The sequence below is a fragment of the Colletotrichum aenigma genome (assembly GCF_013390185.1).
Source record: "Colletotrichum aenigma strain Cg56 chromosome Unknown KSG_Cg56_contig02, whole genome shotgun sequence".
Taxonomy (NCBI): domain Eukaryota; kingdom Fungi; phylum Ascomycota; class Sordariomycetes; order Glomerellales; family Glomerellaceae; genus Colletotrichum; species Colletotrichum aenigma.
The window spans coordinates 1,952,386-1,976,358 of NW_023500908.1; the positions used below are offsets into that span (position 1 = coordinate 1,952,386).

A 23,973-nucleotide genomic window follows, 5' to 3' on the forward strand; every position below is an offset into this window, starting at 1 on the left:
AAGGTCACCAAGAGCAAGCAGGCAGACACCATCAGAAGAATACCCGGATAGGCTAACCACGACCATTCCGCCCGGATGCAGATTGTTGTCCTTTTCCCGGTTCCGTTAACGGGGATATGAACACCTTCAGGGTCGAGAGTAGTGGCTCTTAAATGACTGGTGATGCCTTGGGCCATTCCGCTGTACTCATCTAAAATAGACTCGTATGTCAGATTGCCTTGGCTGAACAACGGACCCAAGAACCATTTCTTTCCACAGTTGATATCATATCCTCCTCCACCGGGCTGATCATCTTTAAGGCGAGTAACCTCTTTTAGGAAGCATGTGCCGTGAAGCGTTGAGCTGAGACCGCGGGACATGCTTGAGAACGCCTTGAAATGCATCGCTCTCAAGCAGCCGCGGGGTATCTTGACTGGACCATCCGTCTTGTTCAGGACAACCCAGTCATTGTCCATATTTGCGACGCTGATGTTGGTGGCATCGTACCTACTGCCATTGACAATGCACGGCTCGACAATGTGTTGATAAATTGTGATGTTGGATGCTCCTGCGCCTTGTAATTGGACACCTGAGATATTCATCTTACTGAGGAGATTTCTTGCTTGTGCAATCTCCCGTTAAGAATGCTCCCATGGTAATTGCGAAAGCATGGATAGAGTCGACATTTGGCTCCTATAATCTCAAAACCCTGGCCATCTTGGTTTGAAGTGAGCCCTGGACTTTGGCCGCAGTTTCGGGACCCCTTTTCGTAGGAAGACATTCCCTCAGTGCATTCCACTATCTTCAGCGAGAGGAACGATGTCTCGAAATCACGCTCCGATTCCTTCGAGTCAGGCGGCTGATTTGAATCCATGACAAATACGTCTGAACCTTCGCTCATGGGCCAGGTTATGTTCGGCCTCGGAGATTTCGTATTCTCGTCCGTCCTATCGATGGAGAACGTTGTGCGGTTTTCACTCGTCTCATTGCGGACGACCAACTTGTCACATCTGCTACATATGCCAACCGAGGAATGTGTTATTTCTGCGATTGCGTCGAACGTGCAATTCCCAGACGCGCATTGGAACCCCGTCGGGCCTGCTGCTGAGATGGACGGACCGTATATTAGACCCGTGATAGCAGCAACATGGGTCTTCGAACTTATGACCGGCATTTTACCGTCGGCCCCTGTTCCAATCCATTGGGCGACGTCAATTGACGCGGTTCCTTCGACGTCGATTTCGCACGGGTGTGTTGTTGTAGCTTGTTGAGAGAAAGGGGCGATAGCGAAAGAGGCAACGATAACCACTGCTCCCAGGGCGGTAGTCATTCTATGTGATCATTTAGTGATGATGTCTGAAAGATTGTGTGACGAGGTTACTTACGGTTTCCACAGTTTGAACAAGAATTTGAGAGACCCCCATGCCCCTCTGCCAGCTTCGTGGAAATATTCCACGTCACGCAATCGCTGGGGACTTTTTACCCAGACCCATTTGGATTGGCCGACGACTCTTGCTGTTAGTCTGGAGTCTGGCTGATCACTCTAGGGAATATCTACCTTCAGCCACTACAAAAACTAAGGTAGCTTTAACAATCGTAGATAGGATGGCGATGATCGTGTTGATGTTGATTCCTCGTGGCAGGTCGAATTGTGGCTGTTTATCGTAGGCGGACAGCATAATGAAGATTGCCGTAAAAGCTATCACTGACAAGAGAAGTGCCATGACCTCAAATGCCCAAACTTCCAAAGCTGCTCTTGCGCCTCGCGGCTTACTTGGAGAATTTCCCCACCTTTCGGGCGCGGTACATTCTTCCTTCGTGATGCTGTGTGGAACCGTCGGTGAAGCGCAGGGTTCTAAAGAAGGAACGCGTGCGTAACTTCCTACTTGAAGGACTAGGGTCCGTTTTGGTGAGATATCTGCTACGGCTTCTTGACGTTCATGATCGCAGTGTATCGAGCCTCCATCGGTATCAATGTCAGTTTACTCAGACTGGGATGGGACGCGATGCAGAAACGGTGCCGATGACAGATCGCCATCAATTGGCGATACCTGCGGACTTGGGCTAGTGGCGGCCATGATGCGTGTTGGGGAACAGTTGAACATAAGGCTTTCCGGACTGAAAAGGTGGGAGCAGCATATTATGGATTGTTTTGGCAGCTGAATGTCTCCTTGCGCGACACTTAAAAACACATACCCGTCAACAGTCTGGTCATGGTCATGAACAATCTGATTCGTTGGGTTTCTGTGCTGTTCCCTGCACAGCGCCCACCCCAAGGCAATCAATCAAGTTTGAGGCCCATAATTGACTTGATTGACTAGTTATGGCTTCATAATTGATTAATTGATTGATTGAACTTGACAAGTTTACTTGCCTTGAGGTCGGCCCTATCCCTGCATCTGAGACTCCTAACTCAGCTCGTGTTCGCTGCGTGCTATTTCAGACTCTGGGTAAGGGAGGCGTCCTGAGTTCGCGCATTGATAGGATAAACGCCGCCCTGCCAACTCGACGCCTGGACCTATGAGGAAATACGAAGTGATAGATCAAGCTTGTCAGATGAAGATGGCTTGAAAATGAGACAGAAATTCAGCCCCAACGGATAAGGCTGGCGAGTCAAAACTATCGCTGCGATTACACACATACTACTTTCTGCTCATCCGGATTAGATGAAAACTGTTCTGAAGAATCCTGCCTCCCCATTCATTCACACAATTTTACGTGTACCCATCTGCTTCAAGCTACCCTGTGCGGTTGGTCGTTTCCAGGCAACTTTCTTAAAGCATATTATTACATTTAAGCAACTTGCAAATTTGGGTCCTAAGAAGTTACTTCCACAAAACATTTGACCGAGAGAGAGAAAATTGCGATTGGATTGATGATGGACCCAGCCGGTCCCTTGCTGGAGTTGTCCCGTCCACGTAGGTAATCCATCCCGTTGGTAGATTGTCCCCGACGGATCTTTGCCCAGGAAGTAACGGTGACAGCCAAGATAACGTAAGAAAGGAGATAAGGCCCGTCCTATATCTTCTGATCGAGGTCATACTCGCCATGAGAACCTCGCGTGGTTGGACTTCACAGTGGCCAGTTGACGCCGAGCGGCGGAAGCGGAATACATGTTCCGCACGGATATGGGAAAAGGTGGAGATTGTCCGTCGGCGCCCAAACGCCATTCATCGGCCCCGGAGTCGGAGCAGACAAGCGGGGAACGGCATGTTCGTCTGATTTGAGACATGCAGGTCTTATCAGTGGAGGCGCCACGAGTGACGTCTAGATTCCTTGGCTTGTGGAATATTCACCGACAACAGGATCAGCGCTCACCACCGAGTTCCAAGCACTACCTACAGCTACGATGTATTTATACGCTGGAGATGGCTCTGTCTACCCGTACCAATATGGCGCCACGCCTGATTACGAAGAGCACCCATTCGATTTATCGCTGATGTTGAACCAAGGCCTTCAATTAGTTTGCCTGGCTGGCATCGCCAGTGCTCTGGCTCTACGAAGCCCGCTCATTCCCGTTCAGGCGATCAATGGACTTGATTCCATTTTCCAGCTGGGGAACAGCAGCTTTCTAGCGACATCCGCGTCATCCCTGTCGGAGGCACCCCTGAACTACAAGCCGGTCACCGTTGCGGCAACGCATATTGTTGCCACAAGTCCGCTCATTACAGCTCAGTTACTGCAGGATACTTTCGATATGTACCTCGCGGAGGACGACGTGTTTACCGAAGACTTTCTGGAGACCATCATCATCAGCTCAAACTACTCCTCGGGGCTGGATGCTACCGCACGCAGCTTGGTTGAGTCTATCGGGTCTCAGATCCTGTTCTTGCCTGCTTCGACCAACTCGACATCATCGGTAACCCCTCCAGGACCAGTGCTTCTAGAATCCGGCGAAGGAAACATTAAACTATCTAAAGTTTTCCGCCTGTACACAGATACCTACAGCAATTTCGTACATGGCGTTTACGAATCAGATGGAAAACACAAGGTTCTGAACCTCGTCGATCCTGAATGGGGCTATCCGCTAGTTCCCGTTCCATCGCGCCTCTACAGTCAAGTCGACACTCGGCCCCTAGCTGGCAAGAGAGTTGGCGTGAAAGACATCTACGATGTCAAAGGCCTGAAGACGACGCTGGGGAGCAAGGCCTGGACGAGTATGATAGGAGAGGCAAACGCAACAGCCCCATCCATCCAACGCATCATCGACCTCGGGGGCGTTGTCGTAGGAAAGCAAAAGACGTCTCAGTTTGCGTCCGCAGCCCACGCCTGGGAATGGACTGATGTCTACTACCCCCAGAATCCTCGCGGAGATGGTTATCTGAGCTGTTCCGCATCGTCCGCCGGCGGCGCTTGTTCGATCGCTGCTTATGAGTGGCTGGACTTTGCGATTGGCTCCGACACTGGCCAGTCTATGCGCCAGCCGGCAGCGTTTGCAGGCGTGTACGGGAACCGGCCTTCACAGGGAATCATCGACTTGACTGGGGCCATGCCCATATCTTATGGAACTGACACTGCAGGTGTCTTTGCCAGAGATCCTCGAGACTGGGTCCAATTCGCCAAGGTTTGGTACGACCCCGCACTTCATCAAGGTAGCGATCTCAACGACCTTCCTGAACTCGGCGTGCCCGATGCACGTAGCTTTCCGAAACGCATCTTCTACCCTACGGATCGTCTTCCCCTAAGGAACCCAGCCGCGGAAGTTGTCCTTCAAAGCTTCTTGAATCAAGTTACGCAGACCATGGGCATGTCAATTCAGAAGATCAACATCACCGAGAAAGCTGAAAGCGTCACTGGAAGGGTCTACGATAGCATCTTGACTGACTTGAGGACTCTCTGGACCTACACGCAGCTCAAAGTCGTGGCCACGCCCCTGTTGGATCATTTCAGCCCCAATTTCCCTGCGTTGGATCAGCCGTTTCGTTCGTCCTGGTGGAATCGCACACTAGACGCTGAAGAACACACCGAAGCGCTGCAGCGAAGACACGACGATTCGGAGGCTTGGCACAGCGAGGTCCTGTTTAGCACGGAAGACAGCTGTTCGGAATCTATCTTGATCTACGACATCGGCACAGGCGGCTTGCCGTCGTTCCGAGAGGCCTACCTGAACGACTCGCCTGGCGCAGCACTTCCGGATGCCACTGGGTCCAAGGAGGCTGGATCGATCCTGGCATCATACTTTGGCAGCGCAGACTTCACCATTCCAATTGGACAGGTGTCATACTACAGTAATGTCACTCACCAGGAGGTGTCGATGCCCGTGACCATCAACATGGTTGTAAAGAGGGGATGTGACCTTGTTCTTTTCAACTTCATAGAAGAGTTGGCACTGCATGGCATCTTAGCGCCCGTGGCTACAGGACCCAAGTCGTTTACCTCTTAATAGGACACTGGAAAACCTCGTCCAGATTATTTGGAGCTCTGCGCAATCTAAATACACCTCACATAACGTGAAAATTCAATTGAATCTAATTAGGCACGTCGCGCTCCTTCTACAACCAGATCTTTTTACCATAGAAGACAGCTAGTATTAGTCGTCCTAAAACATAAGAAGTTCCATGGGGAAAGACAGCCTAGCTAGCTAGGTTCACAGTTGTAGCAAAAATCAAAAATGATTGCGAGGGCTCAATCGGGGATCGAACCCGAGACCTCGCCCATTCCCGCTGTGCGGAAGGGTTGTGATGTTGCACAAGCACCCGAAGGGCGAATCATACCACTAGACCATTGAGCCGATATCGGATTTCTGTAGACAGAAACCAATGGTTGGTCAGAGACGGTGTGGTTGCAGCTCATAGATGCACGATGATGAGAACAGCGGGTCATGAGTGGGACTTTCGTGAACCGAATGCCCTGAACCGCAGCCCAGCGGGGGAAGTGAGAGCATGAAGAGTACCAAGACCTGTGGGGAAAAGACTGGAATTATAAAAGATTATTTAAGTCACGGTTTGACAAGAAGTGGTCTAAGTGTACTGGATCTATGTCACTGACCTCATCCAGTTGTGGGAGTGGGCGCAACCGATCTGACAGTGTTGAGGAACGCCAAAACGCCAGCTCTATTGCCCTTCTACAGCACGATCATCTTTCAGCTTTACAAATATCCACCTGCTGCCGCTACAGCTTCTCCTTCGAGTGACTCCGGTCCATGAGATTTCGCTCAGCCGACAAGACCTTATTGACATGATTGCTCAAAGCCACCACGTTCTGGTCCTGATCTAAGATGATCACCTCTAGGTCTAGTCTTCCGTTCTGAATGACCTTCGCTAAACACCTGATAAACAGCCACTCGACGCCGTCCTCTGGCAGCGCCCTCTTCACGTCGAGATTCAGCGACAGCGTGGGATACCAAAACATCTCATCCGACCGGAATGGCGTCTGCTCCTCGCCGCGCCGCGGCCGCCACGCCTCAACGATGGTCGGATACGCATCAGCGATGTAGCCCAGCGACGCGTTCGTGAACCTCTGCCCGGACTTGAAGCGCAGCCACATGTCCGCCATGCCGCGGCGCACGCCCTCGCGCGGGACGTAGTGCTCGAGGTTGTTGTGCGCGCGGGCGAACGACACGGCGCGGGCCGTCATCTTGTCCCGTCGGAACCAGTGGGGATCCTTGTCCAGGCCGAGCGCGGCGAAGTCCACCGGCTTCAGCGGGGGCGCCATCGTCCACCCGCTGTCGAGGGAGAGGCCCTTTTCGAGACTGATGCGCGCGTTGGTGAGGTAAGCGAGGACATTTCTGCGCGACTTGACGCTGAACCACGGCGCGGACTGGAGGAGCTCGTGCTGGTAGAGGGTGATGTGCACTGTGGACAGGTTGCGGCCGAGTTTTACCTCTTCGACGAGGAGGATGGCCGGCCCGACCTCCGTGCGGTTTGGGTACTCGAAATGAGCCGAGATTGTGTCCGGCTGGCCGCGAGCGGCGAGGTGGAGGGACGCGGCGCGGAGGATGACGGAGGCGACGTAGCCGCCGTTTGGTACTGTGGGAGCTGCGTCAGATGGGATGGTTTGAGTAAGATGTGCGCATCCAATTACGGACCTGAGCCTATGCACCAGGCAGATGCAAGATTGGCAAGATAGACATTTGAGTCTACTTTTATTACCTGGGTCGCATCATTGAAAGGGACCAGCTGTTCTGAAGCGGATGCCATTTGAAGTCGTAGGTAAGATCAGCTGGCTGGATGAAGGTCGAGGGTACACCCCGAGGAGGGGAACACAAGGATGTTGAAGACTATTCTGCTCGATATAGCCACAGAAACGCTCAATACATCAACAAATGAAGAAGTACCGGGTACGATGGACAGTTGTGAGCTCAAAGGATCAGTAATACAGTTGGTATGAAGATGAAGAAAGCCATAGCAATTGAAGATGCATCCCACGTCACCAGAATCCGGGGAAGCTCCTCCCCCAAAACACAGGGGTCACAGTGGACCACGTTCTGGAACAGCGCGGCCGTCGTTTACGATTCAGCGGACTGAATCTCCAATTCCGCCCTCTTCTGGCTGATCGGCAGCTGTTTCGGCCGACATCCCGCACCGTTGTACCTCGGCTTCAAAGGCTGTCACCTGACTCTGCCATCGTCCGCTGAATCCTGCTATGCTTGTGCTAACGGTGAGTCCTTCTGCCTCGGTAAGTGGGCCGGGATCGGATGTTTACTGATTTTGGCCATCTCATATTTCAGTGGCGCTCTCACTCAAAAATCTCACCTTATCCAAGCCACTCACTAAGAAAAAGGGGGCTTGACAAACACGGACAACGCTGCCGAATTAAGAGATGCCGCGTCTTTTGTACGCGCCGTACCTCGACTGAAGTCCCCACGGTCCATCTCAGATTAGGACCCTCGTAAGGCTACAAATGCTCCGATTCAGTCCCAACAGACGGCCGTAGGATCCACGGTGTCCCAACAATGCGGCGCCGCCGCGTAGACCCGTTCCCTTGGCACTGAGTTCGGAGCCCTTGATAAGATATCGCCGAGATGGAGCGGATCACTCATCAGGAAGTCTCTGCTTGGCTGTCGACAACATATGAATCCTGTCATTCCCTGCTGACGCGCGCTGCATTTTGAACTTTGTTCTCATCTTTAATCACCGACAGTGCTCGCCAGTCACATTACGCTCGTTTTCTGTTGTTTTTCAGTGAAGAAAGCGACTCACGATGGCACCGAAAGTAGCCCCTTTCCCCGGCTTCACGGCCATCAACGATCAAGTCTTCGTCCGCGACGGCGAGGAACTCACAGAGGGCACGACGCGCCCTTCCGGCCATCCGCGGGTCGTCATCATCTTCAGCTGGGGCGACGCCGTACCGAAGCACGTCGTGAAATACATTGAGGGCTACAGCAAACTCTACCCGCACGCCAAACAGATCGCCGTTCTCTCGCCTATCGTCAAGGCCATCTCCGAGAGCCTGGACCAGCGCGCCGCCAGCATGGCTCCCGTCGTCGAGGCCGCCTACCCGCCTGAGGTCCTCGGCACCCCCGACGAGGACGCCGTCCTCACGCACGGCATGTCCAACACGGGCGCCATCAACTACGCCTCCGCCCTCAAGGCGTACCGCGACAGGTACAGCAAGCCGATGCCTCACCGCCTGACTGTCTGGGACTCGACCCCCGGGAGCCCTTACATGACTTGGGAGACGCTGAAGCGCTGGGCTAACGCGGCTGCGATGGCCGTTGCGCCGTTTGTCCCACTGCCGTACATCGTCACGCAAACGATTGTCGGTTTTCTCTTGGCGGTGCACCGTGGCTACCAGCTCGCCACTGGCTCAGAACCAGCTCCCGTGTTTAGCATGAAGGCGTGCAACGACATCACGTATGTGCCAAAGAACTTGCGCAGGTTGTACTTCTATGGCAAGAGCGACAGGATCATCTCGTACACCGAGATCGAGGAGAATATCGCCTTAGGAGAGAAGGCGGGTTTTGAGCACAAGGCCGTCGTGTTTGAGGACAGCGACCACGTGGGACACATGCGCATGCACCCCGAGAAGTACTGGGCCTCGATCCAAGAGTCTTGGAAAGACGTTGCATGAGAATATTTTGCCGTGGTATCGGATTTTGGCGTTACGGACTGAATGGAGAAAGATAGAACTCCGGCCTGGAGTACTGAGTGAACAGACACGTCAGCTTTGATGGAGAGTATGCAGGGCCGTGGCCCCCTATCGTGGTCTTACGTTGGATACCTATTTCGGCATGAATTACAGGCGCTGAGGTCTTGGAGTGTCTTGATTGGTTGCGCATTCGTAGGATTTACGGTTTCCTCTATTCGGAATGAAAGCGAAGTGGTAAATGCCCACCAGCCTGTTCAATCGAGGGGGAAAGCGATCAGAGGTAATTTTAGATGCAACGTTTGGTACCTGCAGCGGCAGCAACACAGGAATCGGTAGCCGCGAATTTGAAGAACAGAATTGCAAGCTTGCTCCCCTGAACTCAGTTTCTGCATCTGTTTCCACTGTTTTCCATGCTTCTTCGATTACCTCATTTGATCTGTTCTAGTTCGCATTTGATCTTACAATTTTTCATAGTGGACGAGCTGCAGCGATGAACGGGAGTTCAGGCATGAAAGTCGTCAGACATCCACGACATTTGCAGTCACAACCCGCTCATATGACGTCACGCTTGCGTTCCCTCAACTTCACCAATCCTGGAGTCGTCTTCAATTTCGCCAGTCTAACTTACGAAGCGATAACTACGTCGACACTCTCGATACAATCTACAAAACTCTGCACAAAGCCTACAATGAGCTCTAAACTCTCGCTGACGCCGCTTTCGTCTGTGCGCGTCTCCAAGCACTTCATCCCGGCACATGGCTTGCTTCCAAACACCAGCATCCAGAACAAGCCATTGTTGATCTACCATTCCCCCTTCCCATCCGCAAGCGCGTCCTCCATAGAGGCGCATCTTTCCTCAGTCGGCGTCGTCGAGCCGCAATGGCGATATACAATGTACAGCACATCTCACCTCCACAGCACAACCCACGAGCTGCTATGCATCAGCAACGGGCGGGCAAGGCTGTGCTTTGGAGGTGAAGAGAACGAGGGCCGTGTTGAGCCGGTCGTGGAGAAGGGAGATGTCATTGTGGTCCCGGCTGGAGTATCCCATCGGCTGCTAGAGGATATCGGCGGACGGTTCGAGATGGTGGGGAGCTATCCTATCGGATGTCATTGGGACATGTGCTATGGCAAGAAGGGGGAGGAGAGCAAGGTTGCGACCATCAGCAAGCTCGAGTGGTTTGCGAAAGATCCGGTTTACGGGGATTCGGGTCCGGCGTTGGATGTGTGAACCTTTGTACGAGGTCAGAGACGGTCATGAGAAGTGATGGAATACGTTTCATTAATCAGCTGTATGTTACCAATGACCAATTTGTGAACCCGTCCCGGGCCATTGAAGCTCTGTGTGAGTTCATGCTCTCCACCTGCATCTGAGGTTGACACAAACAGTAAGTCGTATGAAGCGGTCTTCCGATGTACTCTAGGGCTTACTGGATCCACTGAACGCAACATCTGCATGTAACCTGAAGTATGCTGTCTCATATAGGTTACATGCATGATCGGGTGGGATCGCATCACCGAACTACTGTATTTTGGTTTAACTCGGTGGAGCCCAGGTTCCTTGACCGACATGGATACAAACAGGCAGGCTCGAGAACTTCGGGAAAAAGCAATGACTGACAACGAAGCTCCAGATCCCACATACCGAGACAGAAACAGACGTTCCGATTGGTAAACCGCGTCAGATGATTTGGGCAGTCTCCAGGCTGATCTGTGAATTTGAGGCTCAAAGACGGGTTCCCCTCGGCTTCTCCACCAAATGCCGTGTTCCCACGTAAGCACCATATGCCCATGATATGGGCCGCTGCAGCGTGCGGCCATCGCCACGGCCGAATGCATGGCCCGGAGCCACTCCGCTTCACGACATCACGGAGCTAGCGGACGCAGCGGATATCTTGCCGATGTGATTCGCGCGACCCAACTTCAATGAAACCCTTCCCTTGTTCGGGCCCTTTCCCACATGGGGCAGGATTAACACTTCAGATCTCGGCACGACGGCACTATGCGATTATCTTAACCCCGTCTGTGGAGCAGTCATTCTTCCGCCATCTAAGAGGTTCGTCTCATGAGTTCGGCACTTATGTCACCTAGGCATGATAGAGGTCCCACTGACCATGACTTGGGCAGCGGGGTCATGGCTGGACTTGGGAGATCCTACTACATAATACGAGTAACCTTCCCTGGTTCCCGGCCTCTGAAACTGGCGACCAAGGGGATTTTCGTCACATGCAACGAGATTCCCGTTCTTCACGATGAAAGATTCTTCTCTGTTCATTGGCTTCGCTGCCACCCTTCTTGCGGTCTTCATCGTCGACAAGCTTCTTCAAGCGAGGAAGAACGCCAACCGGCCCCCTCTTCCACCCGGCCCCAAGGGGCTGCCGCTCGTTGGAAACATTCGCGACTTGCCTCAGCCGACTGAATTTGCAGCTCGCTTTTGGTTGAAGCACAAGGATCTGTACGGTATGGCTGCAAGACACTGCATGACTATCACTCACTGGGTACTTTGGCTCACGCCCGCTGCGCAGGTCCGATCAGCTCCGTTCAGGTGCTTGGTAAAACATTGATCATCATCAATGATGCCCAGGTAGCCTCTGAAATGCTTGACAAGCGTTCCTCGGAGTTCTCGTCCCGGCCGACCATCGTCCTTGCAGGCGAAATGTAAGGACACGGCTTTCCAAGCACTTGTCACCTCTCTTCTCAAGGTCTGACTGGCTACCAGGGTCGGATGGAACGACGGCACAGGGCAGCTGAGATATGATGACACTCTTCGCCTCCATCGGAAAGTGTTTTCTCGGATTCTTGGGACGCGATCAACCGCAGCACAGTACAATACGTTGCAAGAGGCTGAGGTGGGCCACTTCCTCTTGCATGTGCTTGACAACCCGAAGAAACTCACGGAGCATATTGCAAGGTTAGTTAAACCTATCAAAGGACATGCATCTAGTTATTAGCTGACGGCGAGTGTTTTTACTAGGGAAGCTGGCTCTGTCATTCTGAATATCGTCTACGGCTACAACGCCGAACAGTTCAAGAAAGACCCCTTGACTGGGATGATGAATGACGCTATGGAACACTTTGCCTACGCAGCTACCCCTGGGAACTTTCTTGTCGACATTATCCCAATTCGTAAGTGATTCTCTTCATGTGTTCCAAGTACCTTAGGTTTATTCAAGACATCGCTAAACACCTACAGTGCGATATGTTCCTGAATGGTTTCCCGGAGCTGGATGGAAGAAGATCGCCAACAAGTGGGCTGCTGAACTGAAAGAGACCGTCGACACCGGATATAAATTCGTAGAATACCAGTTGGCTTCGGGGAAGAAGAACGACTCGTATCTCTCACAAGCAATGTCTAGCAGCGAAGATACACCCGAGAACGTGCACAACAACAAATGGACTGCGGCATCCCTGTTCGGTGGCGGGGCAGACACGGTATGCCATGGGTGTTCGCGACAACTGATATGGGAGCCCATGAAGCTGACACGCCGCTTAGTCTGTCGCATCGATAGCCACATTCTTCCTCGCAATGGCAAAGTACCCCGAGGTGCAGAAGAAGGCGCAGGAAGAGATCGACCGTGTCATTGGCAGCGACCGCCTACCTAACCTTGACGACCGCGATAACTTGCCGTACATCGAAGCAATCGTTCTAGAGATCCTGAGATGGCATCCCATTGGGCCCATGGGTCTTCCACATTCATGCGATCAAGATGTCGTCTTTAGGAATCATTTGATCCCGAAAGATTCATACTTGATGCCAAACGTATGGTGTGTACTGTATTCTCTTTCCAACTTATGCGTCTTGTTTATTTCCCAGCTTGGAGAAGTGAGAGGAGCCTAACTAGACCTTGTACTGACTCTTAAAGGTGGTTTACCCATGACCCCGAGGTCTACCAAGACCCCATGGATTTCCGACCAGAACGATTTCAAGGCCCCAAGCCAGAGAAAGATCCGCGCAAGATTGTTTTCGGCTACGGTCGTCGCATATGCGCTGGACAGATTCTTGCTGAGAACTCGTTGTTCCTTAACTTCGCACAGTCGCTTGCCGTGTTTAATATCGAGAGCCCTGTTGTTGACGGTAAAGTGATTCAGCCCGAGGCGGAGTTCAATCCAGGTGTGATCAGCCATCCGGCACCATTCGACGTTTCTATCAAACCCAAATCCCCACACCATGAGAACCTTATCCGGTCAATTGAGGATAGATTCCCGTGGCAGGAGTCGGATGCAAAAGATTTGAGATGAGCACACTAATAATGTTGAGATTCGCGCAGGTAGATAACCTGCTTGTTGTTGTACCTACTTTTGAGGTGTTTCCATGACCTGGTGAAGTGGAAGCGCGGAACGAATCGCCACTTGCGTCAGCTTCTATGCAATTGAGTGTCTGATATTATCTTAGAGGAGACTGAAGCCTGGGGACGCGCAAAACTTAACATGTATTACCTATTGGCTGGCGGTTCATAGAGTGAGTAGATGTATGATGTCACGGCGCCCGTGGCGGATTCGCAATGTCACTTCAATGTAACGAAAGGTAATGTTATTGTTTGTCCTTATATTAATAGCAGTGTTGGCTTGTATAAAGATCTGTGACGATCCCAATCAACTGGCAACAAGGGAACCTCGATGAAAGGAATGCAGTGGGAAACCTTTCTGTCTCAAAATCCCACAAACTTGCGACCGACGCAAACGGCTAGGTCACTATTTATGAAACGAATATCGAGCACGTCTCATAATCGACTGTGCATTTATGAATGGTTGGCGGCCGTGCTGTTATATCAGCCTCTTACGTGTGATGACTCTAGGTACCACTCTAGCCAGAGGTTGAACAAAAAGGCAAGAGTAAAAGGTATTGCACAATGATTAGTGAGATTCTTCTCTTGGAGCGCCGACCCTGACCAATTGGCAGCATAATTCAAGTTGATTAGGCGAATCGCAGAAAGGTAACACGACCTGAGCTGTCACCGAACGCAATCGTCGAGCCCCAAGTTGCGTAGGTACTAGTTCGGTATTCTGGAGGAATCCAAATGATGTTTTCCCCATCTTTCCTCACCCATGCCTGACGGTTATGAATACTGTAGCCTGAAATACGAAGTGGTTCAAGCAACGCAACTCCAATTCCTATGGAGACAACAGTTGTTTGGCCTTCCCACCGGATTGCATCCTCGCCGTCCTTCCAATTGTAGTGGTAAAGGTGTGATCCCGCTTCTGATAGTTAAACTCATGGCCTCTAGCCAGTGTAAGCAATGTTCTGTCAGAAAGGCTAAGACTTGATCAAACTCTTGTGCTGTGGGCGGGAGTCCCTCGCTTAAATGGTGAACCCAACGGACACACGAATACTCAATCGGTGCAAGAGGATCAGGGTCGGGTATTTCTACCTCGTCTATCTGACCCCTGTAGATAGTTAGGTTGTATATGTTGTGCCGAAGGGTGGTAGACATTGCTCACAATGAGTTCGAGAACAGCAGGGTATGTTGATGGCCGGTTTCCAAAGGCATAACCTCATCGAGACGATATTCCAAAAGAAAGTCTTTTGCAGACTGGTGTACAAAGTAGACAACATTCTCCCTGAGAACCAAAAGAGAGCCGCATTCACCAATGACTTCCGTCAGCGGTTCTTCTTCCATTGGCGGCCAATTCTTTCAAATAGAGTGGTCGAAAAGCAACCAAAACCACAGCCAGTACTTTTTTTGCGCATTTCCACGTCCTCTGGCTCGAAAGCCTGATTCTCTGACTCGAAGGCTTGGTCTAGCATTTGGCCATACAATGCATCGAGCCCTTGAGGGAATTCTCGGAGTCTGGTCAACGTACGCCTCCTGGGAAGTCTACGGTCTTCTAGCCGTTGTGTGACAAGAGATACCCATAGGAATGTACCGTCTGATTTAGAGAGTAAGTATCTCTGCACTTCATCCCGAAGTGCTTCGTCGTAGCCCTTTTTTTGCGTAAGTTGGTCAACTTTGTAACTCGTATATGCCAACACCGCCGCAGAAACAGAGTCTTCATTGAGTTCTAGGGAAATCTGGCGTTGCTGCTCAGCTGCCTCGGTGCCCTCTTGAATGTTCGGCCAGTTACGGCTTGATACGATCACTCTAGTGGGCGTTGAAGGAAGTTTGACAACCAAGTCAACCAGATCGTCTAAATGTGTGGTGCATTCGTCCAGCGCGTCGACAATTAAAACGATATTTTCCATCGCTTAATCTTCTTGGGATAGCATCTTAGCCAAGATTTTGCCCAAGGCAGTCCAGCTATTGGCATCTTCGGAGAATCGCTTCCCTCCGTATATGTGGTTTTCTCTCACAAATTGGATCAGAGAGGGTCTTTTTTCCAGCAGCACGTAAATCAGGCCACGAAGCACGGCGGTGGCAGTATTCAGCCGCGAGTCGGTTGCTTGGCAGAAGAAGTAAACGGGCTCTGCTCCATCATCCGCCAGCTCATTGATGATGCCGCATAGGAACATCGTCTTGCCCTTGCCGGGGTCACCTCTCACCCAGAGTAGTCGTTTCTCGGAGCCATTACGCCAATCTTGGAAGTCGGGATTCTCTAGGATCCAAGTATATGAGTCGCGGAGCAATCCGCCCCTGGTGTGCTCGATGCGATCTTTATCGTCGCGAGGATCGGTAATGCGTAGGTCGGCGAACAGACTTGCGCCACTATCTTGAGCTGCGAAGAGCGAACGTTGATTAGCTTGTCGGTTTCCACAACTCAGCCTAGATTTCGTTGACGTACCAGTGTTGAAGCTGATACTGTGCGCGTTGTACTGTGTTCCAGAGCCTGAGTTATTGTTCTGGGGCCCAGCGGCCAAGAACTGATCGCCAGGCCCAGAGTCATTGTGGTGGTATTCTGTCTCAGCCATGATACTGTGAAAGGTTTCTCAGGGACACAGTTCAAAGGCTTTGATCATCAGGTTCTCTGTCAACTGCCAAAGCTTTGGAACCTCAAGAGCCATTTTCTCGCAGCTCACGGTGGGGGAAGGTGTAGGTAACCTGATTTTCCATGCGGCGCTGTTGGGCACATGACCACATGAAGCCAAGACCTCGCTGCAGCCTTCTGAAGCGTCACGTGCGCGGATCGTTGTTCAATGTTGCCTAAATAAGTTCCTGTGATGTGCTATCTGTTTTACTACATCGTGCATGCTGTTTTCACAAAGAACCCAAGAAGATACACCGAGCTTAGTATGTATGTCAATTGCTCCGCATGAATGATAGTCAGTATTCAAGATCTGCAGATAGGTATAGTACCATGAATCCCGTCTCTAATGAAAGAGCAGTACCAACAGACATGCGGACGATGTTCAAACGGGCAGAAGATGCATTCTTTCAAAGATCCAATAATGAAATGTAAACAGACAGAAAAGCCGCAGCCTGTGATACTACCCCGATACTTCTCCTGAGAGATTCAATGATTTGCAATAATGCATCTATTCAGGTGGCCAGCTTTTGATGACCTAGTTGTCGGAATGTGATAAGGCTGTTGCCAAGGCATCGCTTAGGTGTTGCCGGATCCACTACTGCTTTGATTTTACTTTAGTGAGCAGAGGTGATCGCGGTGATCGTTTGTGCAATGAATCAAACTATGGGAACGGAGTCACCGTTACCGTTGTTGAGACTTATGTGATCGGATCATAAGCTTTGCGGAACGATTGTGGCAGAGCTCGACCTTGTAATCAGATCCACGGGAGGAACGTTCGGATGAACGACAGTTGTTTGCCCCAACATTAACGGTGCATACAAGTTATTTCGGTCGTCGGGCCCGCGGCCGTGCGTGGATGAGCTTCTGTAATTACATCTTAGCCACATACAGTTTGTGTGGTGTGGGGGTTCGCGCCATGCACTACAAAAACTCTGTTTAGGCATGCTTCAGGGAGATGACCACTACTAAATAATTATCCACGTGGTATCGTGATGCTGTCCACTGCAGGAAAACCCACTGACTAGGCCTGCTTCCTTGCCCTGGTGCAAGTCCGCGGAAACCCGAGCGATCGGTGCAGACGGCGCCTCTGGTTCGGGTGCCAAACAGGGCACATTGTCCGTCTGTTTGCGATCCATTCGGTCTCCGTACGGCTGGCATGCATCTCTTGTTGCTGAGGATAATCTATAATATGACCCCATGATGATCCTCGAGACTGTGTTCGAAGGGGATGGTTCTGCATCAACATCGTCTCTAACACACCTCATTCCCACCCTGATTACCGCCTGAACCACGATGGGTTTCTCGTGTTCAATCGCTGCTGCCATTCTGGCTTTCTCCACTGCCTTTACTTACGCCAAGCCAATCCCTTTCAGTGGCTGTGACGGAGTCGTAGGTGCATCCCAGCGTCTGTGTGTATTTTATAAGCGTGAAAATGAAAGGAAAACAAAGGGGAAAAGATAAGGAACGTATACTTATGGTGCCTTAAAGTGTCGCGACCTCCACCAGGAGTTCCCGAACTAAGTTCTTCTGAGAAACGAAACCGCGTACGCCTTGGAGCAGACATCCTTCTGGTCGACTGTCCAAGGCTCCGCCTCTCCGACCTGCTTCTTTACCCCTGGGAGTGCAAATGAAGTTTCGAGAGCAGTGATCATTGCTCGAGATGGCCAGTGTCAGTTTGCTGTTAAGAGCGGAGGTCACTACTCGTTCGAAGCATCCACTATCGACAACGGTTTGGTGGTCGACCTCGCGCGTATGATTGAAACTGTTGTGAGTGATGACAAAAGGTCGGCTGTTCTTGGACCTGGTGGTTGGTGGTCTAGCGTATATCCCATCCTATAAGAGCAAAACCTCACCATCCCTGGTGGGAGGATGTTCGGCGTTGGTGTTGGCGGTCTCACTCTGGGCAGTATGTCTATTCCTTGCGGCTTGTCTCTGCGTTGTACGCTGACCGTCTGCAGGCGGAATCTCTTGGTTGAGCAACCTCCATGGCATGACATGTGACAACGTTCTAGACTACGAAGTTGTCTTGGGCAATGGCAGCATCGTCACGGCGTCTCCCAACTCCCACCCTGACCTTTACTGGGCTCTCCGCGGCGGCGAAAGCAACTTTGGTATCGTCACCAAGTTCACCTTCGATGCCTATGAGCAAGGAAAGCTGTGGACAGCTCAGCTGGAATACGACGGCGCTGCCAACGCGTCCTCCATCACAGCTTTCGTCAACTGGGGCGATCAACTCGTGGCAACCGACCCCAAGAGCTTCAGCGTGCTGCTCTAGGACTACAACAAGGACGCTCTTCCGACTGGCACAGCAATCCTCACACACGCCGACACCTTCACCAACAGCAAGCACCCTGCAGTGTTTGACGGGTTCTACAGTGCCGGGCCCAACAACATCACAGAGACCAACGCATACCACGCTGAGATCGCCGACGGCCTCGTATTCCCAGGTGGTGTGACCCGCAACTCCTTCTGGACGACCTCGTTCGCTCTCGACGCGGAAATGATGCAGACGGCCTTCGAGATCTGGCGCGAAGAGGCTAAGGCCATCAAGGATATTGCAACAAGGCAGTAGCAGCTGCAGATATTCACGCGCGCCGAGTTCGAGTTCGCGAAGCGTAACGGAGGGAACCCCACCAGCTTTGCCGAGCAAGAACGGCCCCTCGGGTTTTTGAACATCATCGCCATGTGGAGAAACGCCGAGGACGACAAGATTGTCTACGCCACGCAGCAGCGTATTGAGGACCGTTTGAATGCTGCCGCAAGAGAAAGGGGCCTACATAACGGGTTCAAGTACACCAATTATGCCAGTCAGTTCCAGGATCCCTTCACCAGCTATGGAGCGGAGAATAAGGCGCGACTTATGAAGATTGCGGAGGGCTATGATCCGGACGGTGTTTTCCAGAATCTCGTCAGCGGTGGGTTCAAGCTCACGCGTGGACCGGAACATGTCTAGGCTATGCCCAACTTTAAACAGTAGCACTGTTCCGTAGTGCGAATCCATACAATCTGCAGACTGCAGTCTGCCTTTTGTGCTTGTCGCTTATTCATTGTAGACTGAGATTTGAGATAATGATTATCAATTGTTGACCGCTTGACGCTGAAATACCGTCAAATATTGAATACATCTGACCACCACGCATCGGTAGCCCTATACGTAGGCATAGCCACTAAGCTATGTGACACAACCCCTAGGTTGCCGCTGCCAAAGTCCTCGAGCCCCGTCATTTCATCCTTCCATGCTTTTCTCATGCCTTCAAAGACGTTGATAGCCCACGTAAACGCTTCGTCTTCCCCTGTGCTGCAGGTGGGAGACCACAGAACACTGGCAGCTCTCAGTTGCTCGAAGACTGCAATGAGTTTGTCCAGGGTCGGAATCAGATCAAGCGTTTGCCTAACCCCAGAGCGCGAGCAAGCAGTGTCATCCAACGTCTTCAACTTATGCAAGGATACCATCACCCGGACCAGCTCAGAGTAGCTAAAAAGCGCCTTGTCACCGTACGATCGGACGTCCGTTGTGTAGAAAGTACTGAGCCATGCTCTGACCGAGTTCAGTTGCCCTTGGTAGACCTCAAATCTCTTCAGATCTGAATCAGTGGATTGATGTGAAGAACATAGGGACGACTCGAGAATGAGAAGCTCGGTGAAGTGGTAGTGCTCAAGCACAGCGGCTATGGATTAGGAATGTTAGCGATGCTCAAAATGCATGTCACCAGTCACATCATGATGACAGTGCACTTACGGTGTGTGGATGCAGCCGGGCCGAACTTCTCGCTGCCAATGATGGCTTGGAGCTGCGAGCGCAGGGTGGATGTATACAGTTCGCGCAACTCCTGATTTGGATTCGACCCCATCAAATTCATACTCTGCATTTGATTGATGATCAACTGCATGCGAACCAAAGCGACGAGGCTTTTGTCCTGGTCGAGGTCGGTTTGAATGAGAAGACTGGCGTATTCGTCAAGGACCGTAGACCAACGCACCCCTTCTGGTCCTCTCGTGGAGTACGAGGCCCTGTAATTACGCACATGTCATTAACGGAGCTCAAAGAGTAGCTGGGAATAGTCTGGAATCACAGGAAACAAGTTGGAGGCCGGGGAGATAACCCACATGGAAGTAACAAGAAAGGCACCTAGCACTGCTCTGCGTCCGTCGTTGGTTCTCCCGCGTCTGCCGTCTTCGGAGTGGATATGCGTCCCTGGACTGCAGTATTCCTTCGGAGGAGCTTCCGTGGGAGGGATGTTCAGCCCCAAGTCATAGATCATAAGAATGATCAACTGCGAGAACAAAGAATTGTAAAGTTTATCCCTTCGCTGTAAATGTGACCTGCAACGATGAGCAACTATGAGAAGGCACATCGGGTTTCGACGGTTCCGTGTAACGAACCATCCCAGGGTAGCTATTAACCCAAGAAGAAGATCCAAATTCTTCTCTCGTTCTATAACTATCTTTTGAAATATGATCTCTCGGACCTTGTCTTCCAGTGCCAGTCGTCGCTTGTTAGACCTTGATGTCACGCTCATGATGTTCAGCCATAGGAACGGATACGTCTCCTTAAGCTGCTGAGAGGAGACCTGCGGTGGTATATAGTGAAATGGGAAGAACAGCTGCCGCATCAATGTCAGCAAAACCTTCTTTGTCCCCGGATGACTTTATCTACACTATAAACCCTACAATTGTCTCTTCTCTGAACTTTCTGAGAGACTCCTCTGCCTCAGCTGTCGATGGCTCATCTGTAGAAACAGCTTCCCATTCATTGGGCGATCCAGACGTAGAGGGCCATTTGACGGCCGTTGTTGCAGGTGTCGGGATGGCGGCATCAGGAGATGGGCTTTGCAATAACTCCAAATCGTCTTGGTCGTCATCTTCATCTTCCTCGTTGTCGTCTTCGTTGATGGCATGCCGGTCCGACGGTGCTGGTGGCAGCCCTTTCTCGGCTCTCAGGAACGAGACAAGATCATCGAGCTTTTCCTCGAGGCGTGTCGCCCGATTTGAAGCCTGAGACCTGGGTTTGTGACGGCGCACAATTATGGATGGCGTACACTCCTTCTTCAGGCGGAGACATCTGCAAGCCATCTCCGATTAGTTCAACTTGAACTATGAAATACTTCTTGACATTGCCCAGCGCATAAATACGGCGATGATAATGTCATAAGTAGATAAACAAGAGACGATCGACTTCTCGCATCGCTAGGGAGGACCAGTAGAGATGGAATCTTACCTCTCGCACGGCGCACCATCCTCGCGGTAGATGCATTTGCACTTCACTTTGGCACAGTTCATGCATGCCTTCGAGCTTCGTCCGGCTGGGGATTCCGACACCAAGGGCCGGTTCATGTTGTCACCCGGTCTGACCAACGTGATAGCGGCTCGATGCCAAGTCAATTGAGTATGTGGAAAGGCAAAGCAGATGGACTCGAAGTAGAGCAAACGGATGGAACAGTTGGACGGCGGGTGCGACGGCGGCGGAACAGGGTCATATTTGTTGAGCCGTCCCTGCGGAACCGCACCAGATGCCTGCGCAGGTTGCGCCGCACTCAAAGTTCATCTTTCCCGTCTGACAGCCCACCTTGAAGCGGGTGTTGAATGGACATACATAAACACAGGGTTGTCCACATACTCTCATTGGATCGCATACGGAGGTACGAACTAGCCGGAGCCGGGGCTGACGTGGGGCCGGCGGACCCGGCACGCGTGCCTGCTCCGGTTCAAGACATGTACGCACAAACTGCCAGTGAGGAAGCTGTCGCAAGACAAGAGCAAACAGAATGGAGGCTAATAGAAGGAGACTATCCTACGGGAAGAGAAAGGGTGAACCTGGAGTCTCTCCATACATCACACGGTGTCCTGCAGTACATTCTTCAGCGTCAATCGCAAGTGTGATTCTGGTTTTTAGGCATCAGAAAATCCTCCTTCCCATCGTTTTCCTATTTCTGCACTTCAAACTCCTCTTAATTCACGTTCTTTGACCACTAAGCCCTCCTAGAACCATCACAATGCCTCCCGAACAGTCTCACGAATCTTCCACAGAGGGTCGCGACCGCCGTCCCTACGGTGCTGAGAGTGAAAACGCAGTCGCGATCTCTGATACCATGCAGCCGTCCACCGATGATTTAAAGACCACCAAGATCAAGACTGAGGACAATAGCCAGGAGTATGTCAGCGGAGTCAAAGTCGGTCTGATCGTCGTCTCGGTCTCCCTGGCTTGCTTCCTGACAGTGATGGATATTTCTGTCATCAGTATTGTAAGTATTCAGCTATCCGTCGATCAAGTGCTCCAGTTCGTCGCAGCGCAATAGCTAAAGTACTGGTGGCGGCAAGCAATTCCAAAGATCACCGAGGACTTCAAATCCCTAGTTGACGTTGGCTGGTATGGCAGTGCGTATAATCTGGGCAGGTAAGTTGAGGATTCCTCCTATCGACGTTTCACGACCGACACCACTCTAGTGCCGCTCTTGTGCCTCTGACAGGCAAGATGTACAATCACTTCAAACTCAAGGTACATAACTTCCAACAGAATGCTTTCTGCCTGTAATCACGGATTCTAACAAAAGTCCTTCAGTGGATCTTTCTTGTGCTTTTCCTTGCCTTCGAACTCGGCTCTGTATTTTGCGCAGCAGCACAGACGTCGGCAATGTTCATAATCGGACGAACCATCGCAGAATTGGGTGCTTCTGGTATCATCAACGGATCATTCACGATCACCTCCGCTTCGGTTCCCCTAGAGAAGCGACTCCCTTTCATTGGGGCGTGCATGGGAATTTCCCAACTTGGCCAGGTGATAGGACCTCTCATTGGTGGTGCTTTCACAACGGGCTACACTTGGAGATGGAGCTTTTACATCAATCTTCCCCTTGGAGCCATCGTCGCCATTCCGTTGGTCATCATCCACATTCCTGAACAGGTTGCAAAGCAGAACCCACTCCACGTCCTCAAAGGCCTCCACCGTTTCCTCGACCTTATCGGCTTCGCCTTATTCGCTCCATCATTCATCATGCTCCTTCTCGCCTTGCAATATGGGGGAAACCAGTTTCCGTGGAAATCGTCTCAAGTCATTGGTCTTTTCTGTGGCGCGAGCGTCAACGCCGTTGTCTGGGCTTTCTGGAACCGTCACAAGGAAAATGAAGGCCTTATTCCGACATCTATGGTTAAGAGACGCATTGTCGCTATCAGCTCACTCAACTATGGACTTTTCATGGCCGTGGTGTTTGGTAGCGTGTTTTACCTTCCGATCTACTTTCAAGCCATCAAGGAGAAGAGCGCTATGCTCAGTGGCGTTTATCTCATGCCGAACATCCTACCACAAATACTCACGACAATCTTGACTGGTGTTCTGGGTAAGACCCATATCCAAGCCTCATTCAGTCAGTCATCGCTAACATGTTTGACAGTCCCAAAGGTCGGCCGGATCCCGCCATTCGCTCTATTTGCGGCGGCTACAACAGCAATTGGCAGCGGCCTTTACGGGACCTTTCAGCCGAACACTTCGACAGGGAAATGGATTGGATACCAGATCCTGGCCGGAGTCGGACAAGGCTTTGGCTTTCAAATGGTAAGCCAACTTAGATGTTCTAGACAACCTTCGCACCATGTGCTCACGGGTTAGCCGCTGATTGCCATTCAAAACGACACCAAGCCTGAGCATCTCGCCGAAGCAACATCCCTCCTCGTCTGGGCGCAGTACGTTGGCCCGACGATCTTCATCGTAGCTTACAACACTCTCTTTACATCCAGTCTGCGCTCGGAGATTCCCAAGCACGCATCCAATGCGGATGTAGAGGCTATTGTTGCGGCTGGAGCTACGGAGTTCCGCAAGCTGGTGTCTGCTGAAGATCTCCCAGCCGTCCTGGTGGCGTATGCAAATGCCATTGATCATGTGTTTTTCTTGGTTGCGGCAGTCGGTGTCTTTGCCTTTCTGGCTGCCTTCGGTATGGGTTGGAGAGATATCAGGCAGAAACCGACTGCACCAGGGACGAGCAGTGATCACGGATCTTCTAGTCCTGCTCAAGCTTGAGAGACCAGCTCCAATTTGAAGCTGTCAGAAGCACACACGGTAGAATTTCATCT

The 23,973-nt window shown here is 51.5% G+C and overlaps 9 protein-coding genes across 9 annotated transcripts; 5 read left to right on the forward strand and 4 right to left on the reverse strand.

Annotated features, from left to right (window-relative positions):
* Nucleotides 1–577: 577 nt before the first annotated feature.
* CGCA056_v002558 (uncharacterized protein) lies at nt 578–1,703 on the reverse strand (the record flags this gene model as incomplete). The annotated part of the gene is made up of 3 exons (XM_037317816.1): nt 578–1,310; nt 1,365–1,488; nt 1,538–1,703. 3 exons carry the CDS (start codon nt 1,701–1,703, stop codon nt 578–580), a joined length of 1,023 nt encoding a protein of 340 aa, XP_037182657.1.
* A 1,625-nt stretch (nt 1,704–3,328) lies between these two features.
* AMI1-0 (Amidase 1) lies at nt 3,329–5,362 on the forward strand (the record flags this gene model as incomplete). Its single annotated transcript, XM_037317817.1, has 1 exon — nt 3,329–5,362. One exon carries the CDS (start codon nt 3,329–3,331, stop codon nt 5,360–5,362), a length of 2,034 nt encoding a protein of 677 aa, XP_037182656.1.
* Nucleotides 5,363–6,090: 728 nt separating this feature from the next.
* On the reverse strand, nt 6,091–7,118 carry CGCA056_v002560 (uncharacterized protein; the record flags this gene model as incomplete). Its single annotated transcript, XM_037317818.1, has 2 exons — nt 6,091–6,947; nt 7,007–7,118. 2 exons carry the CDS (start codon nt 7,116–7,118, stop codon nt 6,091–6,093), a joined length of 969 nt encoding a protein of 322 aa, XP_037182675.1.
* A 1,003-nt stretch (nt 7,119–8,121) lies between these two features.
* On the forward strand, nt 8,122–8,991 carry CGCA056_v002561 (uncharacterized protein; the record flags this gene model as incomplete). Its single annotated transcript, XM_037317819.1, has 1 exon — nt 8,122–8,991. One exon carries the CDS (start codon nt 8,122–8,124, stop codon nt 8,989–8,991), a length of 870 nt encoding a protein of 289 aa, XP_037182676.1.
* Nucleotides 8,992–11,261: 2,270 nt separating this feature from the next.
* On the forward strand, nt 11,262–13,248 carry CGCA056_v002562 (Multifunctional cytochrome P450 monooxygenase; the record flags this gene model as incomplete). The annotated part of the gene is made up of 7 exons (XM_037317820.1): nt 11,262–11,469; nt 11,535–11,667; nt 11,729–11,920; nt 11,984–12,135; nt 12,203–12,441; nt 12,503–12,774; nt 12,873–13,248. 7 exons carry the CDS (start codon nt 11,262–11,264, stop codon nt 13,246–13,248), a joined length of 1,572 nt encoding a protein of 523 aa, XP_037183751.1.
* Nucleotides 13,249–15,193: 1,945 nt separating this feature from the next.
* Nucleotides 15,194–15,853, reverse strand: CGCA056_v002563 (Vegetative incompatibility protein HET-E-1; the record flags this gene model as incomplete). Its single annotated transcript, XM_037317821.1, has 2 exons — nt 15,194–15,660; nt 15,727–15,853. The coding sequence occupies 2 exons, from the start codon at nt 15,851–15,853 to the stop codon at nt 15,194–15,196; spliced, it is 594 nt and encodes a 197-aa protein (XP_037183752.1).
* Nucleotides 15,854–17,778: 1,925 nt separating this feature from the next.
* On the forward strand, nt 17,779–18,862 carry sol5-5 (Bifunctional solanapyrone synthase; the record flags this gene model as incomplete). The annotated part of the gene is made up of 4 exons (XM_037317822.1): nt 17,779–17,815; nt 17,868–18,124; nt 18,185–18,477; nt 18,547–18,862. 4 exons carry the CDS (start codon nt 17,779–17,781, stop codon nt 18,860–18,862), a joined length of 903 nt encoding a protein of 300 aa, XP_037183603.1.
* Nucleotides 18,863–19,017: 155 nt separating this feature from the next.
* On the reverse strand, nt 19,018–20,982 carry CGCA056_v002565 (uncharacterized protein; the record flags this gene model as incomplete). Its single annotated transcript, XM_037317823.1, has 4 exons — nt 19,018–19,577; nt 19,649–19,920; nt 20,293–20,513; nt 20,581–20,982. 4 exons carry the CDS (start codon nt 20,980–20,982, stop codon nt 19,018–19,020), a joined length of 1,455 nt encoding a protein of 484 aa, XP_037183750.1.
* Nucleotides 20,983–21,902: 920 nt separating this feature from the next.
* Nucleotides 21,903–23,920, forward strand: mlcE-1 (Efflux pump mlcE; the record flags this gene model as incomplete). The annotated part of the gene is made up of 6 exons (XM_037317824.1): nt 21,903–22,151; nt 22,239–22,303; nt 22,354–22,405; nt 22,469–23,243; nt 23,298–23,458; nt 23,513–23,920. 6 exons carry the CDS (start codon nt 21,903–21,905, stop codon nt 23,918–23,920), a joined length of 1,710 nt encoding a protein of 569 aa, XP_037182674.1.
* Between the last annotated feature and the right edge of the window lie 53 nt (nt 23,921–23,973).